Below are 17,845 nucleotides of genomic sequence, written 5' to 3' on the forward strand. Positions count from 1 at the left end.
AGACCTCTGGAGTTCTGGTTTTTCTGTTCCATTTGTCCAGAATTGGACGCCTGCCGTGGTCTCCATCCAACAATGTTGCTAATTCTGTGGGGAGGGAGGCTTGTAGGATGAAATAAATTATGAAACAAAGGCAATTTAAGCCACATTACACATGATTAGCATAGCGGGAGTTATGAGAAGGAAATGATGCAATTTCCCTTTTCCAGCGTTTGTGCCTGCCGCCATCCGCACACCAAAGAAGAGCCTTCATTAGCTCCATGATAAGAACCAATCAAATCCATGCAAAGGAAAAAAAAAGATTGCATTGATTAGCTAACAGAGGCACTTGCATTCAAACCATTTCCAGCTTTCCACCTATTATTATTCAGTCCATTCAAATGCTATAATTGTTCGGGCTTGGGCGAGCGTTGAACCTAATTAAGGAGATATCCAACGTATATCTAGTTATTAATCCGAGGATGTAGCATCCCTTTGTGGTTGAATGCCCAAAGGAAAGTTTCTGCCTGCAGTTAATAAAACAGTCATGACCACACATGCAGCCAAGTGCCCAACAGACTGATTAGCTATGCCTAGCCAGTTAGCCGGCTTGGCCAACTGAAAATACTGCAAATTGCAAGATTTCAGAATCCTAAAAAGGCCTGGGGTAAAGACAGGGTGTTTCTGGGAGGGCGGCTCTCGTGCTGCACGGCTATAATACATACAAGAGGATGTGTCCAAGACAGATAGGACAGACATTAGATAGAGAAGGACACGTGAAAGGCAGCAGAATAAGAGAAGGAAGCGCAGGAGATAAGAAGGGGGAGCCCAGGAGAGCACGAGGCAAATGAAGCGATGGGGGGAGGTGAAGCACCGAGAAGGTGCAGACACCAGAAAAGGAAAAGGAACAGAGTGGAGATTGTTCATGAAAGGAAGGGTCCCAGAGCCAGTCCTCCGAATCACCCCACCACTTGTCCTCATTTACAAATTCTTTGGTTTTGTCAGCTCAGCGCAGGTGGATCCATTTGTTCTGTTGGATGATCCATTAATCACGTTAAAACTTTCAGTTTCAATTAAAGCCCACGATCTGGTCTTACTCATAATGAATGAGCCACCGCAGCGTCAGAGGAGGGGAATCATTTCCTACAAACAGGCCCATCAATATTTCATCTGATGCTGCCTGGTGGGAGGTATACAAAGCCTCGAATGTGCATCTGATTTCCTTTAATATTTCAGCTTAGGTGCGAGTGCTGAATGACTACACTGAGTATAAATACTGACATGACCTTCAGGTGTTGGTTCAGATCTATGCAGATCTAAACAGACACACACTCACCCGAAACCAGCAGAATCCATCTTCAGGAGCCGCGAGCTAAAGGTTAGCGCTCGTATATTCGACACTTTGCTTCAGAGACCCTGACTAAGACACATGGGAAGACGAGAGCACTCACCCGACCAGTGTCCGGTGGTTGCACCCGACCGATCCGTGCAGGTGTTGCTGACGGGCAGGAAGACGGTCTCCCAGCCGCCGGGGGCGTAGCGCCAGTTGTGGGACTCCAGGATGAGCGTGCGCTGGGTGCCGTAAGCGATCATGAAGCAGTACACCACGTGATGGAGCTGGCAGCCAAAACCACAGCCCTTATTGATGTTGCACACCAGCTTCCTCGCCTTGCTGCAGTCTGGAGGGTTCTAGAGGGAGCAAGGGAAGAGGAGGAGGAGTGTTTCAACATTTTTATTGCTTGACCTTCGTCTTGTATCACTCAAAACCCTGAAGTCAAACTTAATAATGTGGCTCATATTGTTCCCTCCGTCTGTCTGTTCTATACTCTTCTAGACTGGTTCTTAGTCTCAGGTTATTGTTTTTAGTTTTCCTCTTGTCTCGCAGCACAAAGACAGATTTTTGTTTCTTCTTCTGTGTTTTTGATCGAGGTCAAACAGGAATTATCCTAAATTCAGTTACCAAACTATCCGGGCGTGTTTCTGAAAACTGCACGATCGCTCGTTGGCGTCACGTGTGATTAAACTTTAAGGGTGTTCCAAATATCCACGTTTTCAAGAAAACAGAGTGAAAACTGTGTCTGTGTCACTATTTCAGCTTTTTCAGTTTGTTTGTATCTGTCATGAAAAACCCCTCCCTTTTAAGAATAGAATTGTGGAACCCAACAGCGTGACACGAGCCGAGTTGTCAAGGGGGTGCAGGATAGGTTGTGTTTCGCCCGTTAGCGAGCGACTTGCTGAGGCTCACGCCAGCCATCTTCCTAAACAGCAATTACCGGCTGATAGGAGTGTTTTCCTTATTAGGATGCTGCAGCTGTGGATGGTTCATACTGTAGTAATCAGGCCACATGCCCCCCACCGGCTATCACTTTCAGGAAAGGGAGACAGGAAGGAGGAGGAGAGGGGAGGGAACGGGGAAGAAGATGGCGGGATAAAAACAAGCCGAAATTGCGTGAGTGGTAATGGGCGATGGAAAAGAAGTGGCGGGGAGAGGAAATGAGGAAAAGAAGAGAAGGCTGAGGTGAAGGAGAGGTCCTCTCACCTCCTGAATATGAATTTAACCTTTGATCGGTAATAGAGGCAGCGGCTAACAAATGGGCCAAACAAGCCTCATCAAGTTGAGACGAAAATAATAACGCATAATGACCTGAGTGTATCGTCTTTGCGGGATGGAAGTGTGCGGCGTGGAGGACAGTCTGATATTTACTGATAATCTCGGCTCAGCTCAGCTGAGGCGCCGTGAGACTCCCTCCATTGGTAGTGAGGACACACAGAGGCGGCCTGTGAGGGCTTCTCTGGACTAAACACCGTAGGATCAGCGGCAGGTTCACGTTGGCGAGGTCCTGTACAGCATAACCCGACCTTATGTAGTTGTGGTTAAAATGTCCGTTTTGTGCCGTCTTTTTCCTCGCGTATCAGTGTTTACAATAGCAAGCCGCTGCTTATACTGGACAATGGCGGTCTGATCGTCATCATTTCAGAAAGATTTGTTTCATTATGCTCAGATTTCTTGCCGTCATTGTGGTTTTTATCCCTTGACTGTTATTTGTGGTCAACGATACCTCTTAAGCTCACTGTACACACGGGATTTGTAGACAAAACATGTACATGCAGGAGAAGAAAGGCATGTTTAATAGCGTGATGGTGTTTTCTCCCGCTTTCTTATTATAACTACGTATGTAACAGCAGCTTTCTTTTGCGTTAGCACTACCTAGTTTACATGACCTGTTTTGATCTATCAAAGAACTCCATCAGGCCTTTTTCTGAAGGCCCACTTGTCTCGGCTGTAAAGAGGTGCAGCATTTGTCTTTGTCTCAGGTATTTCCCTCCCTTTTGTGGTCTCCTCCAGGTGCATTCACAGCCTTTCGGACTCTTCAGGCCAGTGTGATGGTGCCTGGCTTCAACGACGGAGACTCTGAACGTGATGGAGGTGTGATGGAGGTGATACGTGGAACGGAAGCTGCTGTCCAACCACAAACCGCTTGTGGTAAGACGGAGCTAAACTAGGGAAGAAGAGGCTGTATACTGCATATACAGTAGATGTGTGTTCGCTCCACTCACACACACGCACGCACACACAGACACACAAAAATCCTCAGACACAAGATTGATTCAGCTTTTGTGTGTGTGCGTGTGTGCGCGCCACTTGTGTAGGTGCCGGTGAGCCCATCTGTGCACAACTGCGTGCGTGTGTGATGAATTAGTGAAGGCAGCTGGTGGAGTGGTGTGATCCCTCAGCGGTGGTGACAGCAGCTGTTAGTGGTGCCGTCCCCGCCCAGCCAGGCTGACTGGGTTCTCTTCATCAAACGGACCGTCTCATTAACGCTGCGGCGGCCCGCGCTCCTGTGTGGGGGCCTCGCCCTGGGCGGGTGGGGGGCTGGGGGGGGCGGAAAACCCGCGGTGGCCACGGCCGCTTGCCTCTCCGGGCATCTCCGTCCGTCTGGCTGTCTTGGCGCACGCCGAGCGTGTCCGTGTGTTTTGCCGCACGCACTGAAGCGCTGATTCCTGCTTGTCAAATCCGACTGTTGGACCAGTCTGCTATCAAAGCTTCCACCTGCTCCGGGAGGAAACTGACGCTGACAGCTATGGAGGGCGCAAATGAGGCGAGCGAGTGTGAATGACACCCGAAAATAGGTGGCGGCACGTGCGAGGGGGAAGGTGGGGGCGCGTGAGGGGAGAGGCGGCGCACGGACAGCTGGCCGAGCAGCAGGAAGGCCTGTAGATACCTGCAGGTAGGTGATTCTGTTTTGGACCAGATCCGAGAGATCTTTCGCCTCCTTCATTCGCCACTCGCCCACGCCGTCCGCCTGGCTGAGGTAGTAGAGGTCTGTCATGATGGACCTGCGGACAAAGACGTCACACACGATGCCTTCAACACACCCGGATGTTTGACACAACGCCACGAGAAGAGGATGTGCACGACGGGTGTCCGCGTGGGACGGACAGAGACATTTAAGCCAAATTGTGTTGTAAAGATGCGATTAAGCTCCGACCTTTACTTAAACCTCTGAGATAAAAGTGTTAGTTCAAAAGCTTTGCAGCAAAGCTTGTGAATTAAAGAGAAGGGTTTTAAATAATGTATAAACTCAATTTGGGGTTTGACGACATCCTGAATAAATTTGCACCAAGTCACTTTTAATTCGCTGCGTTGTTTTGGGTTTTCTTTTAACTGTCAAAACACATTTTACAGACTAATGACGCTAATCTGACTGAACATCTGCATTTGACTTGTGATTTACTCCCATATTAGAGTTCCCACATCTTAAATGCTGCAATAAAATTCAATAAAAGCCAGTAAAATCTCAAATTATTTGTCAGCCACACACATTTGCTAATGGGTTTCACTCTGTTAGGCGCAGCATGCCTGCTGTACTGTGGGTGAAAGGTCTCTGTAAACAGGCTTTTATTTACCAACTATGGTGTTATTTCCACCCAGCAGTCAGCATCTTTTCAACCCGACTATGTTTGCAAGTGTAGTGATGGGTTAGAGATCGCCATTTTGGTCGGGACTGGAGAAGTGTCAAGGAACAACATTCCACAACAGCTTTCTGCATGTGACCTGCCTGATTCATGTATAGAGCAAACACATTCCTGAAGATACGATGCTGAAGTCAACCCTGCACAGCAGTGAATGGAAAGGAATCCAGCACTGGGGAGAATATGACGGCGTTCCCTGTTATGCTGTAAGGACACTCGATATGCTCTCAGAATACGTACATAAAACCCCGTCATTTCTGTCAGTGTGACTGACAAAAACATCACCTTTCTGCTTGTGTAGCTCTGATTCGAATTAAGTCTGCCATCTGCAAGCCTCTGACGGAGAATTTGTGTCCGCGTCACACGCCGCCAGATCATGAGCATCCACTTAAAACATGCCCAAGAGCTCTGATATCTGCAGCTCCAGGCAGATGCAGACACATCGGCACGCAAGCTTAATTTATTACTCACTTCTTTGACCCAAATCAGTCAGATCCTGTGTGACAGAGACTTCTCATGCACACATATTCGGCGTGGCACACGCACACGCCTGCGCACCCCGTCTGATTTAGAGTGCGCAGCAGGGTGAACGCGGCTTTTATTTCCGACTGAGGCAACATAGATTCTCATTGTCCTGCTTTGAACCACAGTGGGTGAAGAGATGTCAAATTCTCTTACAGCAGTGCACGAGGAAGCGACTGCATCCCCGATCCTCCTGCGAGGAGGAACACCAAACCTGGCCGGCGCCATTATTCAACCAGAAAGATTTAACAGACGAGCTCTGGGGGATTTGGCAGACGGACAAGGAAGCACCACACAGCCGGAGGGAGCGGAGTCCATATGCATTAGGAGTGTTTATGCTTTTGTGTTTATGTAATTCTTTGTCATATTGGATAGAAACGAAGCCTGGAGGCTTCCCAGGCTCTTCCAGTTGGCTCGGGTAGCGAGGGATGCAGTGGATGCAGCCACTGGGCTTGGCAGCGGAGCAGAGGGTTTTGAGAGAACTGATGCTGCAGCAATGGGAGAGTGATTACAAGGTTTTGGCTTTACGTTGCAGACTCAATACGGGCTGTGGAAGTAAAGAGGACGCTCCAAATACGGGAAGGACCAGCGCTGCTGCTCCATAGAGCCGTAAGAGGAACAATGTTGGAGATAAGTGGATAATACCTATTTATTAATGTGCAGTCATCACTCCTTCCCTTAAATTTCTTCACTGTCACAGGACAATGAGCAGCTGTTTCCCAGTAAGATTCCAGGACCCTGAAGCAAGAGATCAGGACATCTTTGCGAGATATAAATCTAGTGTGTGTGTAATGTGTCCATGAATCTGTGTGCGAGACTCAAAAAGAGTGTTTGGAAAGCTGCTTAGGCGGCATTGACGAAGACAATGGCTCCCAAAAGCCACTTCAGCAGGATTACAATGAGGTGCTTGGTTGAGCGGCCCCCCTCTTTCTTGGGCTGCGTAAGAGCTGCCAGAGGTGACGGGGAAGGTGTGATCTCTGTTCCCAGTCGCCCCGGTAACACCAGCTCAACTTCAACTCCGACACAAATGGCTCAACTTCAAATGCCGATGCTTGATAAGGTTTGTACATCTTTAATCTGGACTGAGACAAAAGAGTGCCACTGACACGCAGGGTTGTTTCTTACTCTACTCTCACCTCTCCTGGTGTCCCAGGTCCTCCAGGAGAGTCTCGGCGTACTTCTGCCTCTCGTTGGGATCCACTTTCACCAATTTTTTGACTTCGCTGCGGACAAAATACCAAAACTCCTTGACGCCATTCTCCACCCTCCTTCGCAGCTCCTCCTGAGTGGGCCCAGGGCCTACCGGACAAAGCGGAGGGGGGGGGGGGGGGTAGAAGACGACACACACCTCAGTTGTAAAGCAGCGCAAACATGCTAAACTGTCGTGACCGTTGAGGCGTGATCTAAGAACATAAATATGAGATGTTGTGAGACACCCTGAATCACAGAGGGTTTTTGGAGCGTTATACTAATCCCCCCCCCCCCCCCCCCCCCCCCCCCATTTATCCCTGGGTGTCGCTTTGACCTCGTTGGGGAGCACTTGATCATTATTTTTTGGTGTTCTGAGTTTGTTTGGTTGGTGTTTTTTTGCCTTGCAGCCCTCTTTCATGTTTTTTCCTCCTACAGTTCAAACAACAGGAAGGAATTCTATACGCCAGTAGAGCTAAACAATGGGAAGGACCCCACATGGATAACACAGCTGCCTGCTCTATTTTCTGGAGGGGGGTGGTGGGGGGGCAAGGACAGCCTGGAGCAGGAGAAGGAAGGTGGCGATAGTGAAGAGGAAAAAGCTTTTTTCCCTCTTAACGTCCTATCATGCTGTCTTTCTTCTGTCCCTCCCTCAGTGGAAAAAAGCCGGGGGTATTTTTAGCGTTTTCTTCTCCTTCGGCGCCATGTTAAGGCTGACCCGCCACCGCCCTCCGTGCCCAAATGTCCTTCTTTATTTTCTCTCTGCTCTCAGCCCCTTGTTCTGTCAGTGGGGCACTCACAGAGTTTCCGCTTCATTCCCACATTTGCCCGCTCACCTGACAGCTTCCCTGAACCTCTGACCGTCGCTCAGTGTGGCGAACGCACACACAACGGCCCCTGATGACAGCGTGGGCCCGCCATCAAATGGGCCACAGTCAGAGCCTAACAAAAGCTGACTTTAAGAACTCTAATTTCCAAGCTGTGTGCCAAATTCCTCCTTGCAAACGTTGAACACCCCCCCCCACCAGGGGCCTACCATCTCCGGTCAGTTTCTGGAAGCTGTGAATCTTCTGCTTCGCTCTGGATAACTGGTCTTCCAGTGAACGCAGCCTCCCTGCAGCCAAGGATCCAGCGTCTGCCTGGCCCTCTGGTATCCTGCGGAGGGGAGGAAGATGTGAAGAATGATCATTTGAGCCGCAGCAGAAGTTCCCCATGACACCCTGCTAGCATACACTAGTACTGGTCACTAATATAAACTGCCCATGAGGGATCTAAATATACTAACCCTAACCTTAGCCCATTTTCTCTTTTCCATTTCCTGAGCCATTACGGTACTCCGGCAGCCATCTGATAGCGTCAACTGAAAACAGCCTCCTGGTTTAAGATAATTTTCCTCATCAGCCCATTTATTTCTAAATAATACATCCAAACATTCCACCAGATACATATGCAATGTGTGGGATTATGACAAGCAGCAGTTACATGGATTCCTTGCGGCAAACTGGTAATAAACAATTACACTTGTGTCAGTATATCATTAGTGAATAATTGTTGATGGCAGCATAATAGCTATAAATGACACCGTCAGCTAGACGACTGGGTCTATTAGCATCGGCTAAACTATGCAATTTTGACTTCCACTGGGCGCGATTCATCCGGCCAAACTGAAGGCACACTGGTGATCAAATCAGCCCAGGCGGCGCGCATCATTTCTATCTGCATGTGGTGAGACTCATGGAAGTAGAAAAACTATTAGGATTTCCGCTGCAAATAACAGCCCTTCAGTTTTGTTACTTTGGCATTCGAGGAAATCAACTGACACCACACACACACACACACACACACACACACACACAGCTGACAGCCCTATTGGACAACTGTTAGAATCCCTATTATGGGGAGGACAATCAGCTAGAAACAAGAAGCCATCATTACTTTAAGAAATGAAGGTCAGTCAGTAGAGGCAACGCATTGAATGAGAAGGTGTGTCCAAACTTTGGCCTGTATTGTATATGCAGACGTGCTACTCAGTTATTAGGGGTATATCAGGTTCTGGTGTCGACAACCTGTTCCAGGGCAGCTCTCACCCATCCTGGGATTGTTTTAGCATTACTGGAGAAATATACTGGAGAAAATTGTATCAGCAAAATATTGTTTACACTGTGTTACTATGCAAAAGATGTATTAATTAAAAAGTAACTTCTGAATAGTGTCCTAAACAGGTTCAACATCCTAGTTCAAATATGCATCTGCCGATCTACGAAGACAAAATGACCAAAAAAAGAGAAAAAACAGCAGCTCTTTCTTTAGGAATGACTATTGAAATAATAACTATGTTCCAGTAAGGCACAAATGCGAACTGTTACATGCTCAAAGGTTGAAATTGGCTACCAAGAAATTAAAAAAAATAATTAAAAAGCACTGGTGACATTACACCGCATCAATTCCTCTACATAAATCTATTAAAAATGGAAAATGTTGGAACGCGTAGGGACATTAGTGAAGTGCTGCAAAGGCCATGTTAATGAGTCATCAAGGCATGCTAACTCAATTTGCTCGCTGAGTGAGGAACATCAGTCGCTGGCAGGCACAAAGATGAGACTTTTTAAGTTGCAACAGCCTGTCTCGCTGCACCACTCCCCATTCACTCCAGTCTAGGCTCCTGAGAAGCCACAGCCTCCCACTTCACTGCACACTAACTGAGCATTGTGCTTCAAAGCCATGGAAATAACCAGGGAGCAATTGGGGAGGGAGGGTCCTCCTACATTATGTAACCAATTGAAGGACAAAGCGAATCTCTCCTATACCTTTATGGCATGGAGGGTAGTCTATATATGATGATTTTATGTGAAATCGTGGGCCTAATTAAGCCCCCTGACGGATACCGAACTATTTCTAAAGTGGCGTCTAGGTCCTTGGGGTATTCAGGTACAACGAGAGAGGAAGAACATGAATCTCTACTTGATCCAGAGGTGGCCTGCCAAGGTTTACAGCAGCTAAACTGTTGAGCTCCATCGCAGCAAATACAAATCTAAGTGATTCACTTGGGAATTCAAGTCGCCCTCGGCGGTGCAGGCGCTGATGCAGCCGAGCAGGAGCGATGACGTTTCCTCCTGCGTCCTTTATGATTGGGATGTTTTCGCAATGACTCGGCGCCTCCATTTTGCGTCGTACTGCTGCTCGTTCTTTCTAATTGGTTCAATCTTTCATCCGTCCACAAAACGTTTTGCCAACGCCAGCATCAGTGCGCTCTGTCCCAAACTCCGGGGGTGCAGCGAGTCTTCCTTTTTTAGGAAGACGTGGCTTCCTTGATGGCGATCGGCAACACACGCCCACTTTGATCACTGTTGTACGTTCTTACGTTGAGCATTGTCATCAAAAGTGCCAGCGTTTTTTTAATTTTTGACCAGTCAAAGTAGTTCTGGGCCACAGATCTCAGTTCTCATTGACTGTACACACCCCCATCATCTGTCCAGAGAACCTAAAGCAAAGGCGATACATGGCAGCTGTATCTAACAGCATTTTAATCGAATTATACAGGAGGGAAAACGGAGGGAGACAGGGCATAACGGGGCTGAATGAAAGCGTAGCCGAGGAGCTCCACGGGAGCCGAGCACTCAACCAGAAAGTGATGGGGTTCAACATCCTTTCCACATCTCACTGAAACGGCGCCCCAGCTGTCCCTCCATCAGCTCCTGCCTCCCTGTGAACGGCAGCTACGGCGACGGGGACCTGGTAGCTGTGCGGCGCACAAGCTAAATGTCCTCAGATCTAATAAAGTGTGTTGGGCTTCAAAAGAAAAGCTCACACGCTGACGGCGCTGCGTTCATATTGCATGGATACCTAAAACATCCTGCGTGGCGCTGATAAAAGCCTCCCACATGATGCTGCTGGATTCTTGACTGCGCGTTAGCCAGGAACATTGATTCTTTAAGCAAATATGTGGGTCAGTGTGTCTTAGAGAATTGGTTTGAAAGAGCTTTGAAGACATGAAAGGAACAAAGCTGTTCTCTGTACATTCTTTATTTTTATGAAGGCCGGGGTGTCATGGAAGTTGTGCTGATTCCAGACGCAGTAACTCAGTTAAGTGATTGTGAACGGCAAATTCTTGCTTCGCCTGCTTTAATGCGTCGCTTAATCCCTGGCTGACCAGCCGGAGACCCTAAAGCTCCCTACGTGACTGTGACGTCCACGCCACGGGCAGCCCCCCCCCCCCGGGCTAAGAGATGTCAGACCAAGGAACAAATGGGCTGAGAGTAAGAAACATGCAGGCGGGTTTTGATGCAGTGGCCTCACCTCGGTCCTCATTCTCCAGTTACCCCGTGCAGCTTTTTACTTTTCACACATTTCTGAAGCCATCCATCACGCTCTCCCTCTGCAACAACACCCCCTCCCTTCCTGCGTCCCTGTGCTGGCACGCCTACGGGATCGAACCGGTCCTCATCGCTCAGCACGGCTGTCACTCTCACCCCTAGCTTCCTTCGATGTCACGCCATCGGGCTGGCGGGTGCGGCGTCTCTGCGGGGGCCGTGGCTTTGTGCCCTAGGTGACCGGATGCTGCGCAGAGGGCGGAGCCAAAGGGGACGGGCGCCCCAACCCCGCGCTCACCTTTGATTAATGCTGCCGAGTGATTGGTTGGAATGCCGACTGTCCCTCAAGTCACGCAGGCGTGGCCTCAATCACCAAATCCCTGAACTGAATCTCTGCCAGTCGCACCAGTTGGAAAGTGACGGGCAGATTAATCACCCATGACGATGCCAAACAAACGCACAAAAAACCCCCCAAAAAACAGGAAAACCAGGTAAACAAGGTGAGCTGTGCATTCCGAGTGTGCAGAGGCCGTTTTCTCCTGGGATGGCGCGCTGTCCCTGTCATCATAAAAATCCATATCACATGCAAATTGCTTTAGCATGACTATCAGTCTCCATCGTAAACTGAATGAACGATGTAAACAAGATCCCTTCAGGTATGTAATGAATGCACAAAGCTGCCCATTAATGCGGTACACATCAATCTAGCGCCGCTGCACTGTAATGGCACTAACAAAGTTAAACGCTGCTCGGAATTATAAATCAATTGTAATGCAGTGGGGTTCCTGGGCGCAACAACTCAGCGCAAAGGGGTAATGATGTCGGAGTTAAAGGCATAAATATCCAGGAGGCTGCTCGTAAAAAAAACAAGCACGCTAACGTGAAGGTTGTCGCTTTAGTTGCAACTTTCATTGTTAGCCAAGGCCCAAATGACTGCAGAGAATAATCTGCCCATCATACAACATCTAGATGTCTCTCCCCCACCAAAGCCTGTATTAGGGGCAAACCGGTGTTTAGTGGCTGTTTGAGCTAGTTGATCAGAGCATTAGTGAACCGTTACATCGTCAGTAAATCAGGTGACAACCTGCCGACGGCCTGGCTCGGCGCCCGCGCACCGATCAGCACTTTGGTAGTTGAATAAGGTGGAGAAAGAGGAGCTTGAGCTGGAGGAGTACCACGAGGAGATGGACAGAGACGAGACAGGCTCTGTCAGGGATGATGGGCAGCCCGCTAACACTTCCGCCACTCTTAACAAAACGTTAAGACGTGCGCTGCGTCATGGGGGAGGTGTTTTCTTCAGGGTCTATTAAACCACAAAAAGGCAAAATTAGGCTTCGGACAACCCGGCCGCTGTCTCCGCTGAAAGCTGATAAAGCTTAACCTCAGCCAGCTAGTTGCCTGCTCGTCGCCCTGCTAAACACCTGCGGAGGCCTCGGTCTCAGATCACCACTGAATTCAATAACGATCAACAACCGCACGCCGTGTCCGGGATCCATCTGGACACAGGCGGACTCAAGGCTGTACTTGTTTTTAATGTCAAGCATTCAGCCTTTGTTACTGAGCCAATTTTGAATTATTAGGAAAGCAGGGGATTTAATCAGGGACCAGATGTCTGAAGCAACCCGTTTTAATGTCGGTGGGAGCTGACGAGGCCCCGCATCAAAGCCAATCAGCACGTTTGAAGCCTGGGTTGCCTGTTTAGATGGCAACGACCGGAAACCGAACATTCGCCACCTCGAGCCTGCAGACCGGAGGATGTAGCAATAACACAAGCTTGTGTTCACTTGTGAGGAAACACCGTTTCCACGCAGAGACAAAAGCAAAAGCGTCTGCCTCTCTGTTGCACATAGCCTCGATGTGTGAATGACGCTGTGCAGCTAATGGGCTCAAACAATGTTTTATTGTCTGCCAAAGTAACGCGAATCTGGAGAGTCGTGTGACCGTCCATCTGTTTGTCCCACACAGATACTGGGTGGCTTTAGAGGAGACAGAATTTGGGTTTGACATGGCTCAAAGGGCCGACGTATTCAGACGCCGATTGCATTCCTACAAACACTGACTGATTCGAGCTGGTGAAAATGCATTAACCTCGGGGAGGACCGTTGTTTTCAGCATCACGGACAACATTTCACGGTTTGAAAAGTAGGGAAAAAAAAAAAGACACGTGTTTGTCTCCCAGTAATTAGCGACACAAGCCAGGATTGGGAACGATGAAAGTGACGCCCTGAACTTCAGCAGAGGTTTCAGTTTATTTGCACTTAGATTTCATTAACTTTGACTGGCAATGATCCAGGTCCAAATGTGCACAGGTCCAATAAAAAGAGGTCGGACATACAACCACATTTTTCAGCTCCGGTTATGTTATAAAATGCAGATGTAGATTTAACTTTTATTCCTCTAGAACACCGCATACTAAATACCAACAAGATCAGAGTTTAATTACGTTTCTAAAATACATCTTCAAGAGTTGCTCAGCCAGAAACACTTCCATTTACTGCAATAAAGGGTAATTGCTTCTTTTTTTAGCAGAATAGTACCAACTTCATTAAGAACCTGGCCATTATCTTGGAAAACACAGAGTATCAAGATGGCAGGTGCACGAGAAAGTGGAGCTGATAGCTCAGCCTCAGCTGAAAGGATTAAAAGAGTTCCCTGCAGGTTTAGAATCAGGTGGCGTGACGGTCGAGGGAGCTGGCCGTTACCTGAGAGATTCAGCCATTCGCCGCAGGTCTTCGTTCTGCTGCTTCAGCCTCTCCAGCTTGGCCAAGATCTTGGAGAGCTCTCGGCTGGACCGTTCGGGGTGTTCGCTGTCTCTCACCAGGTGACCTCCGATATAGAAGAGGAGTGTGCCCCAGGCTAAGAGCACCAGGGTAATCCAGCGCCATGAACCTGCCCAGGGCCGCATGGTTTATCCCCCAAAGCCAGTAAAATGCCCTTTGGTGTGGCTGTAGACCCACAGACCCCCTCAGGCTGCCTCCTGGATGTGTGCGTGCGTGCGCGCACACACACACACACACCCCCACACCCACACACACACGTGCGATTTGTAGCCTGTCACCACAGCTGCCCCAGTAGCTGCTTTGTCACTGGCATCTTTGTAACAATTGCATTCTATAAATGAAAAAAGGAGTGTGGAGAGGTTGTTTCAGCAGCTCAGGAGTGTGTAAAAGTGGAAAAAAAGGCAGCGCTGACTTTACAGCCAATAAGCAGCCATTCTGGGAGTGGGCTGAGGCATGGCTCTCAAGTCCGTCTTGGCAGTGTGATTAGAGGCGTTCTCCCCCTTCTCTGTGCTGACCAGCTCGTCCCGCGCCGTCTCGTCGTTTCCTTCCCGTCCCCAAGTCTATTTGAGCCCTGTCCTGGGGGGAGGAGGGACAAAAAGACATGGTAATTAGTTGAGGCTTCCTGCACGTCCACTCGATGGTTACGTTCGTTACTGTTGTGGCTTTTTTACTCTATGTCTAATTGCTTTAATAAACGTACACCTTTTTTAAGTCTGAATGCCTATGCCAGTGCCAATGAGTTGATGTAGAGTTGCCGCAACAAGGTCGAATGATGAGTCAGGGTCAGCTGGTTCACGGTTCCAATGATGGTTTATTGAAGATTCACAATTCACCATGCATGAGAGGTAGCCCGGGCTAAGTCTGAACACTGACAAGAATTGCCCATCTTTTATACTATTCGGAGCCTGGGGCTACCCCGCCCCGGGCTCCTCCTTTTGGTTAGCTATTTTTACTCATTTTCCACCGTTAAGTACCAATTTCCATACCTATCAGAAGTCAGGTGTACCTTACATGGTTTTTTAAAATAGACACCTCCTTGTTCAAACAGACAACCTCCCATCTCCTGTCACTACGCCTTGGTTACTCTGGTACTTTCCATTAACCCTCTGATAACTTTCCCGGACTTTACATCTCATAGCAGACATTCAAATAGTGATACGTATACATACAGCAGGTGCTCAAACAGTGACAATGACTCGTATACATTGCTAGTACGTTTTATCTGCATAATCATTAACTACGAAGGTCTAATCATTAAATCAAAGGTTAAATATTACAACCACACATTTTGCCTCTGACGCCTTATGCCCGTTACCCTTCTTCACTACATTACCAGAAACAAACCGAAATCCATGGAAAGATGAGGAATGCTCGAGAATGTGAAATGCTCCGGGCGGGAGAGATAACCAGACAGAGAGATAAGATGCTGCCGACTGGAATATCTTTGGGATTATATTCCCTTCCAGAGATGACGAATGACACAGATTAGCAATGAGGATTAGCATTTAGCTTGTATGTGTAAATGCACGGCGGATTGTGTATGGTAAGCGTGGGCTTAGCTGTGTTTATGTTTGTGCATGTTATAATCCACATGACACAGTTAGTCCCACCCCCTAAAAAGTTATTTTTTCCTCTGGGTTCTCAATTACCTACATGTTTGTCTCTACCCAGAAGGGTCCATCAGCATGGTCGCGACCGATTCCCCAAATGTTGCAGTATAACCCAGGCAGGGCCTGAATGTTGCCGTTCTCACGCCCTTCCTGCTTGTAGATCAAGCGCACATGCACTCAGCCCCTCTCATCCATACTAAAAAGCTGTGTACATATTTTATTTTAACATTCCGTGCCACATCTTTTAAAACGTGGTGCGGCACACTTCTTTTATTCGCTTCTGTTTAAACCCAAACCGCATTTAATAGTTAATGGATCCACCTGGGGCCTTCTGACTCGCACAAAGTTCCCGACGCAATCCCCCTCAGCCCCAACGACAGACCGCGTCATTGTCAAGGCGACGTGATCCGGCGAGCTCGATGTACCACGAGGAAGAAAATAAAATCCCTGGATCATCACTCCTAAAGATCCCACGAGCAGCAGAGATGGATGCGTGCGGGGGTGGGGAAGCCCCCGGTGCCGTCCTGACATAAGCCTGCCATAAATGAACCAGTACTGGTGTGTGCTCGCCGCCCTGACTGTGTCCCACGCTGTACCGGTAGGACACTACCATGGTGGTGGGGGGCAGTCGGTCATGGAGGGGAAACGACTGTAATTGTGTGACATTATAGAGGGCGATGATGTCACCAGATCAATGAGGGTTAATCTCTTCTCCGTTTTCTATTGAAAAGTGTTGGATTATTCAAATCGGCGCCGTCCTCACGCCTTTCCTGCACTCTAAAGGGAGCCTCTTCTTTGTGCACACAGTGCAAGGATGTGCTGAGCTGTGTTTTATTATGGAAAGTAAGAGCTGTGAAGGGACAACACTCCGGCAGCTAATGCATGACAGGGACCCGAGTTAGAGGGGGAAAAGCCCACCGCAAAAACCTCGCTACTGTCTGAACAGCCATAATGAGGTTTGTGCTCAGCAGACTAAAACTGATATATTTAAAAATGACGAACGGATGAGACAGCTGCCACAAATGAGTTTCTCTCTATATATTTAGATATTTTTATTCCCCCCCCCCCCCCCCCCCCCTTCGATAAGATCCTTTCTTGAAAATGAAACATATTACAGGAAAGGTTCTGGTCTTCCTGTCTGCTGCACCTGCTTCCATGTTCCTTTTTCACCCCATTAAGAATCTCACTCATCTCACAGAGCTCTTGACCTTACTGTCAGGCCTCAGTGGGTGAGGGCTGGGATGATGCATGTGATATTCTAGGGGTCAACTGTCACCCAGGAGCCGGAGGGGGTCAACAGAGCTGGTTCATCTTCAGCGTGGCTGTGCAGCAGAGGTCGTCCATCAGCGCCGAGCACCAGAATTTCAGCAGGGGTGCTAAATTATGCACGGAGGCTTTGCTGTGGATGGCTCCTGTTACCCACGCCATGTACATGGAACCATTGTGGAGGCGACTGGAGAGCAGCGTGTGTCTACACACAGAGCGGTTTGGAGTTGACTGTTGGTTTAGAGGTTGAGTCGGTTTCTATGCCCATAAATCCAAACCCAAACTCAGATTCTTATTAAACAGACTGCGGTGGTGCGGCTGCTGAGCGTGTGTGTTGCCTGGTGAGCAAAGACGTGAGAGCAGAAGCTGCTCGCAAATGCAAGAACCGACTGGAAGCTTTTGGCCATGTCAGATCTGATAAGTTGGGTTTGAGCATCTAAAAGAACTCTCTGACTTTAGCCGATTAATATTTTGGTGTTGTATTGATTCCAAGAACAGAGAGGCACAAAGTGCATTTCAGTAATTTGACTACAAAATGAATAGAAAATGGACCAAAGACAAATCACGTGTGGCATTTTAGGACATGCGTACCAACCAGTCTAACCCACGCAGCAAACAGCGCCCCCTATTGGCAAATACAGATTAGAAGGCGAGTTAAATGTCCATGCTGAGGTAACTCCTGGAGACGGCTGTTAAATACAGGAACACAGCAGAAACACACATCAGCCATTTCTGAATGGAATATAAGGCCCAAATGTGTCGATTTAATTTACAGTTCCTGTTTACAAATGTCCAACTCAAGCAGCAAAAAACACCTTTTTGTTTGCTCTGCTGAGCGACACAAATCCACCTTTAGCACCAGGAAGTTGGGCTTCCTTCCACCTCATAAGTGCCCAATTCAGCCACAGAGGAGAATCGTTTGCCGTGTTGTCAGCTGGTCTTAGGTTCCCAGCAATGACGTAACCGAGTTACGCAAGACGGCAAACGCTGACGAACGCGAGGGTTCGAGGTGGAGCTTTTTACCACCGCATGTTTTATGTATGATTTAAAAGCAGATGCAACTTTCGGGGGAATAAAAACGTCTCCGTTCATTTTTCCTGCTTCTACAAAATCATTCTAGTTGCATTTGAGTGTTTGAATATGAGATTTTCTACCCCCCCCCCCCACGGCTCAGAACCCATAGAGACCCCCAGAACTTCCCGGGGTGCAGCCAGAATTT

The 17,845-nt window shown here is 48.3% G+C and overlaps 1 protein-coding gene across 4 annotated transcripts in view; it reads right to left on the minus strand.

Annotated features, from left to right (window-relative positions):
* Nucleotides 1-17,845, minus strand: part of fut8b (fucosyltransferase 8b (alpha (1,6) fucosyltransferase)) — a 65,064-nt gene that overhangs the window by 11,669 nt on the left and 35,550 nt on the right. For 2 of the 4 annotated variants that reach the window (XM_011612116.2, XM_011612118.2), the window contains 5 exons: nucleotides 13,673-14,326; nucleotides 7,697-7,815; nucleotides 6,609-6,771; nucleotides 4,200-4,314; nucleotides 1,428-1,665 (listed from right to left, as the gene is read on the minus strand). In XM_011612116.2, the coding sequence (XP_011610418.1) occupies nucleotides 1,428-1,665; nucleotides 4,200-4,314; nucleotides 6,609-6,771; nucleotides 7,697-7,815; nucleotides 13,673-13,875 (838 nt within the window). In that variant the 5' untranslated portion in view covers nucleotides 13,876-14,326. Of the gene's footprint in view, nucleotides 1-1,427; nucleotides 1,666-4,199; nucleotides 4,315-6,608; nucleotides 6,772-7,696; nucleotides 7,816-13,672; nucleotides 14,327-14,452; nucleotides 14,638-17,845 lie in introns of those variants that run through there. The other 2 variants (XM_011612117.2, NM_001032734.1) reach the window with 2 other exon arrangements.

This window comes from Takifugu rubripes, chromosome 16 (genome assembly GCF_901000725.2).
Source record: "Takifugu rubripes chromosome 16, fTakRub1.2, whole genome shotgun sequence".
In the NCBI taxonomy this organism is placed as follows: domain Eukaryota; kingdom Metazoa; phylum Chordata; class Actinopteri; order Tetraodontiformes; family Tetraodontidae; genus Takifugu; species Takifugu rubripes.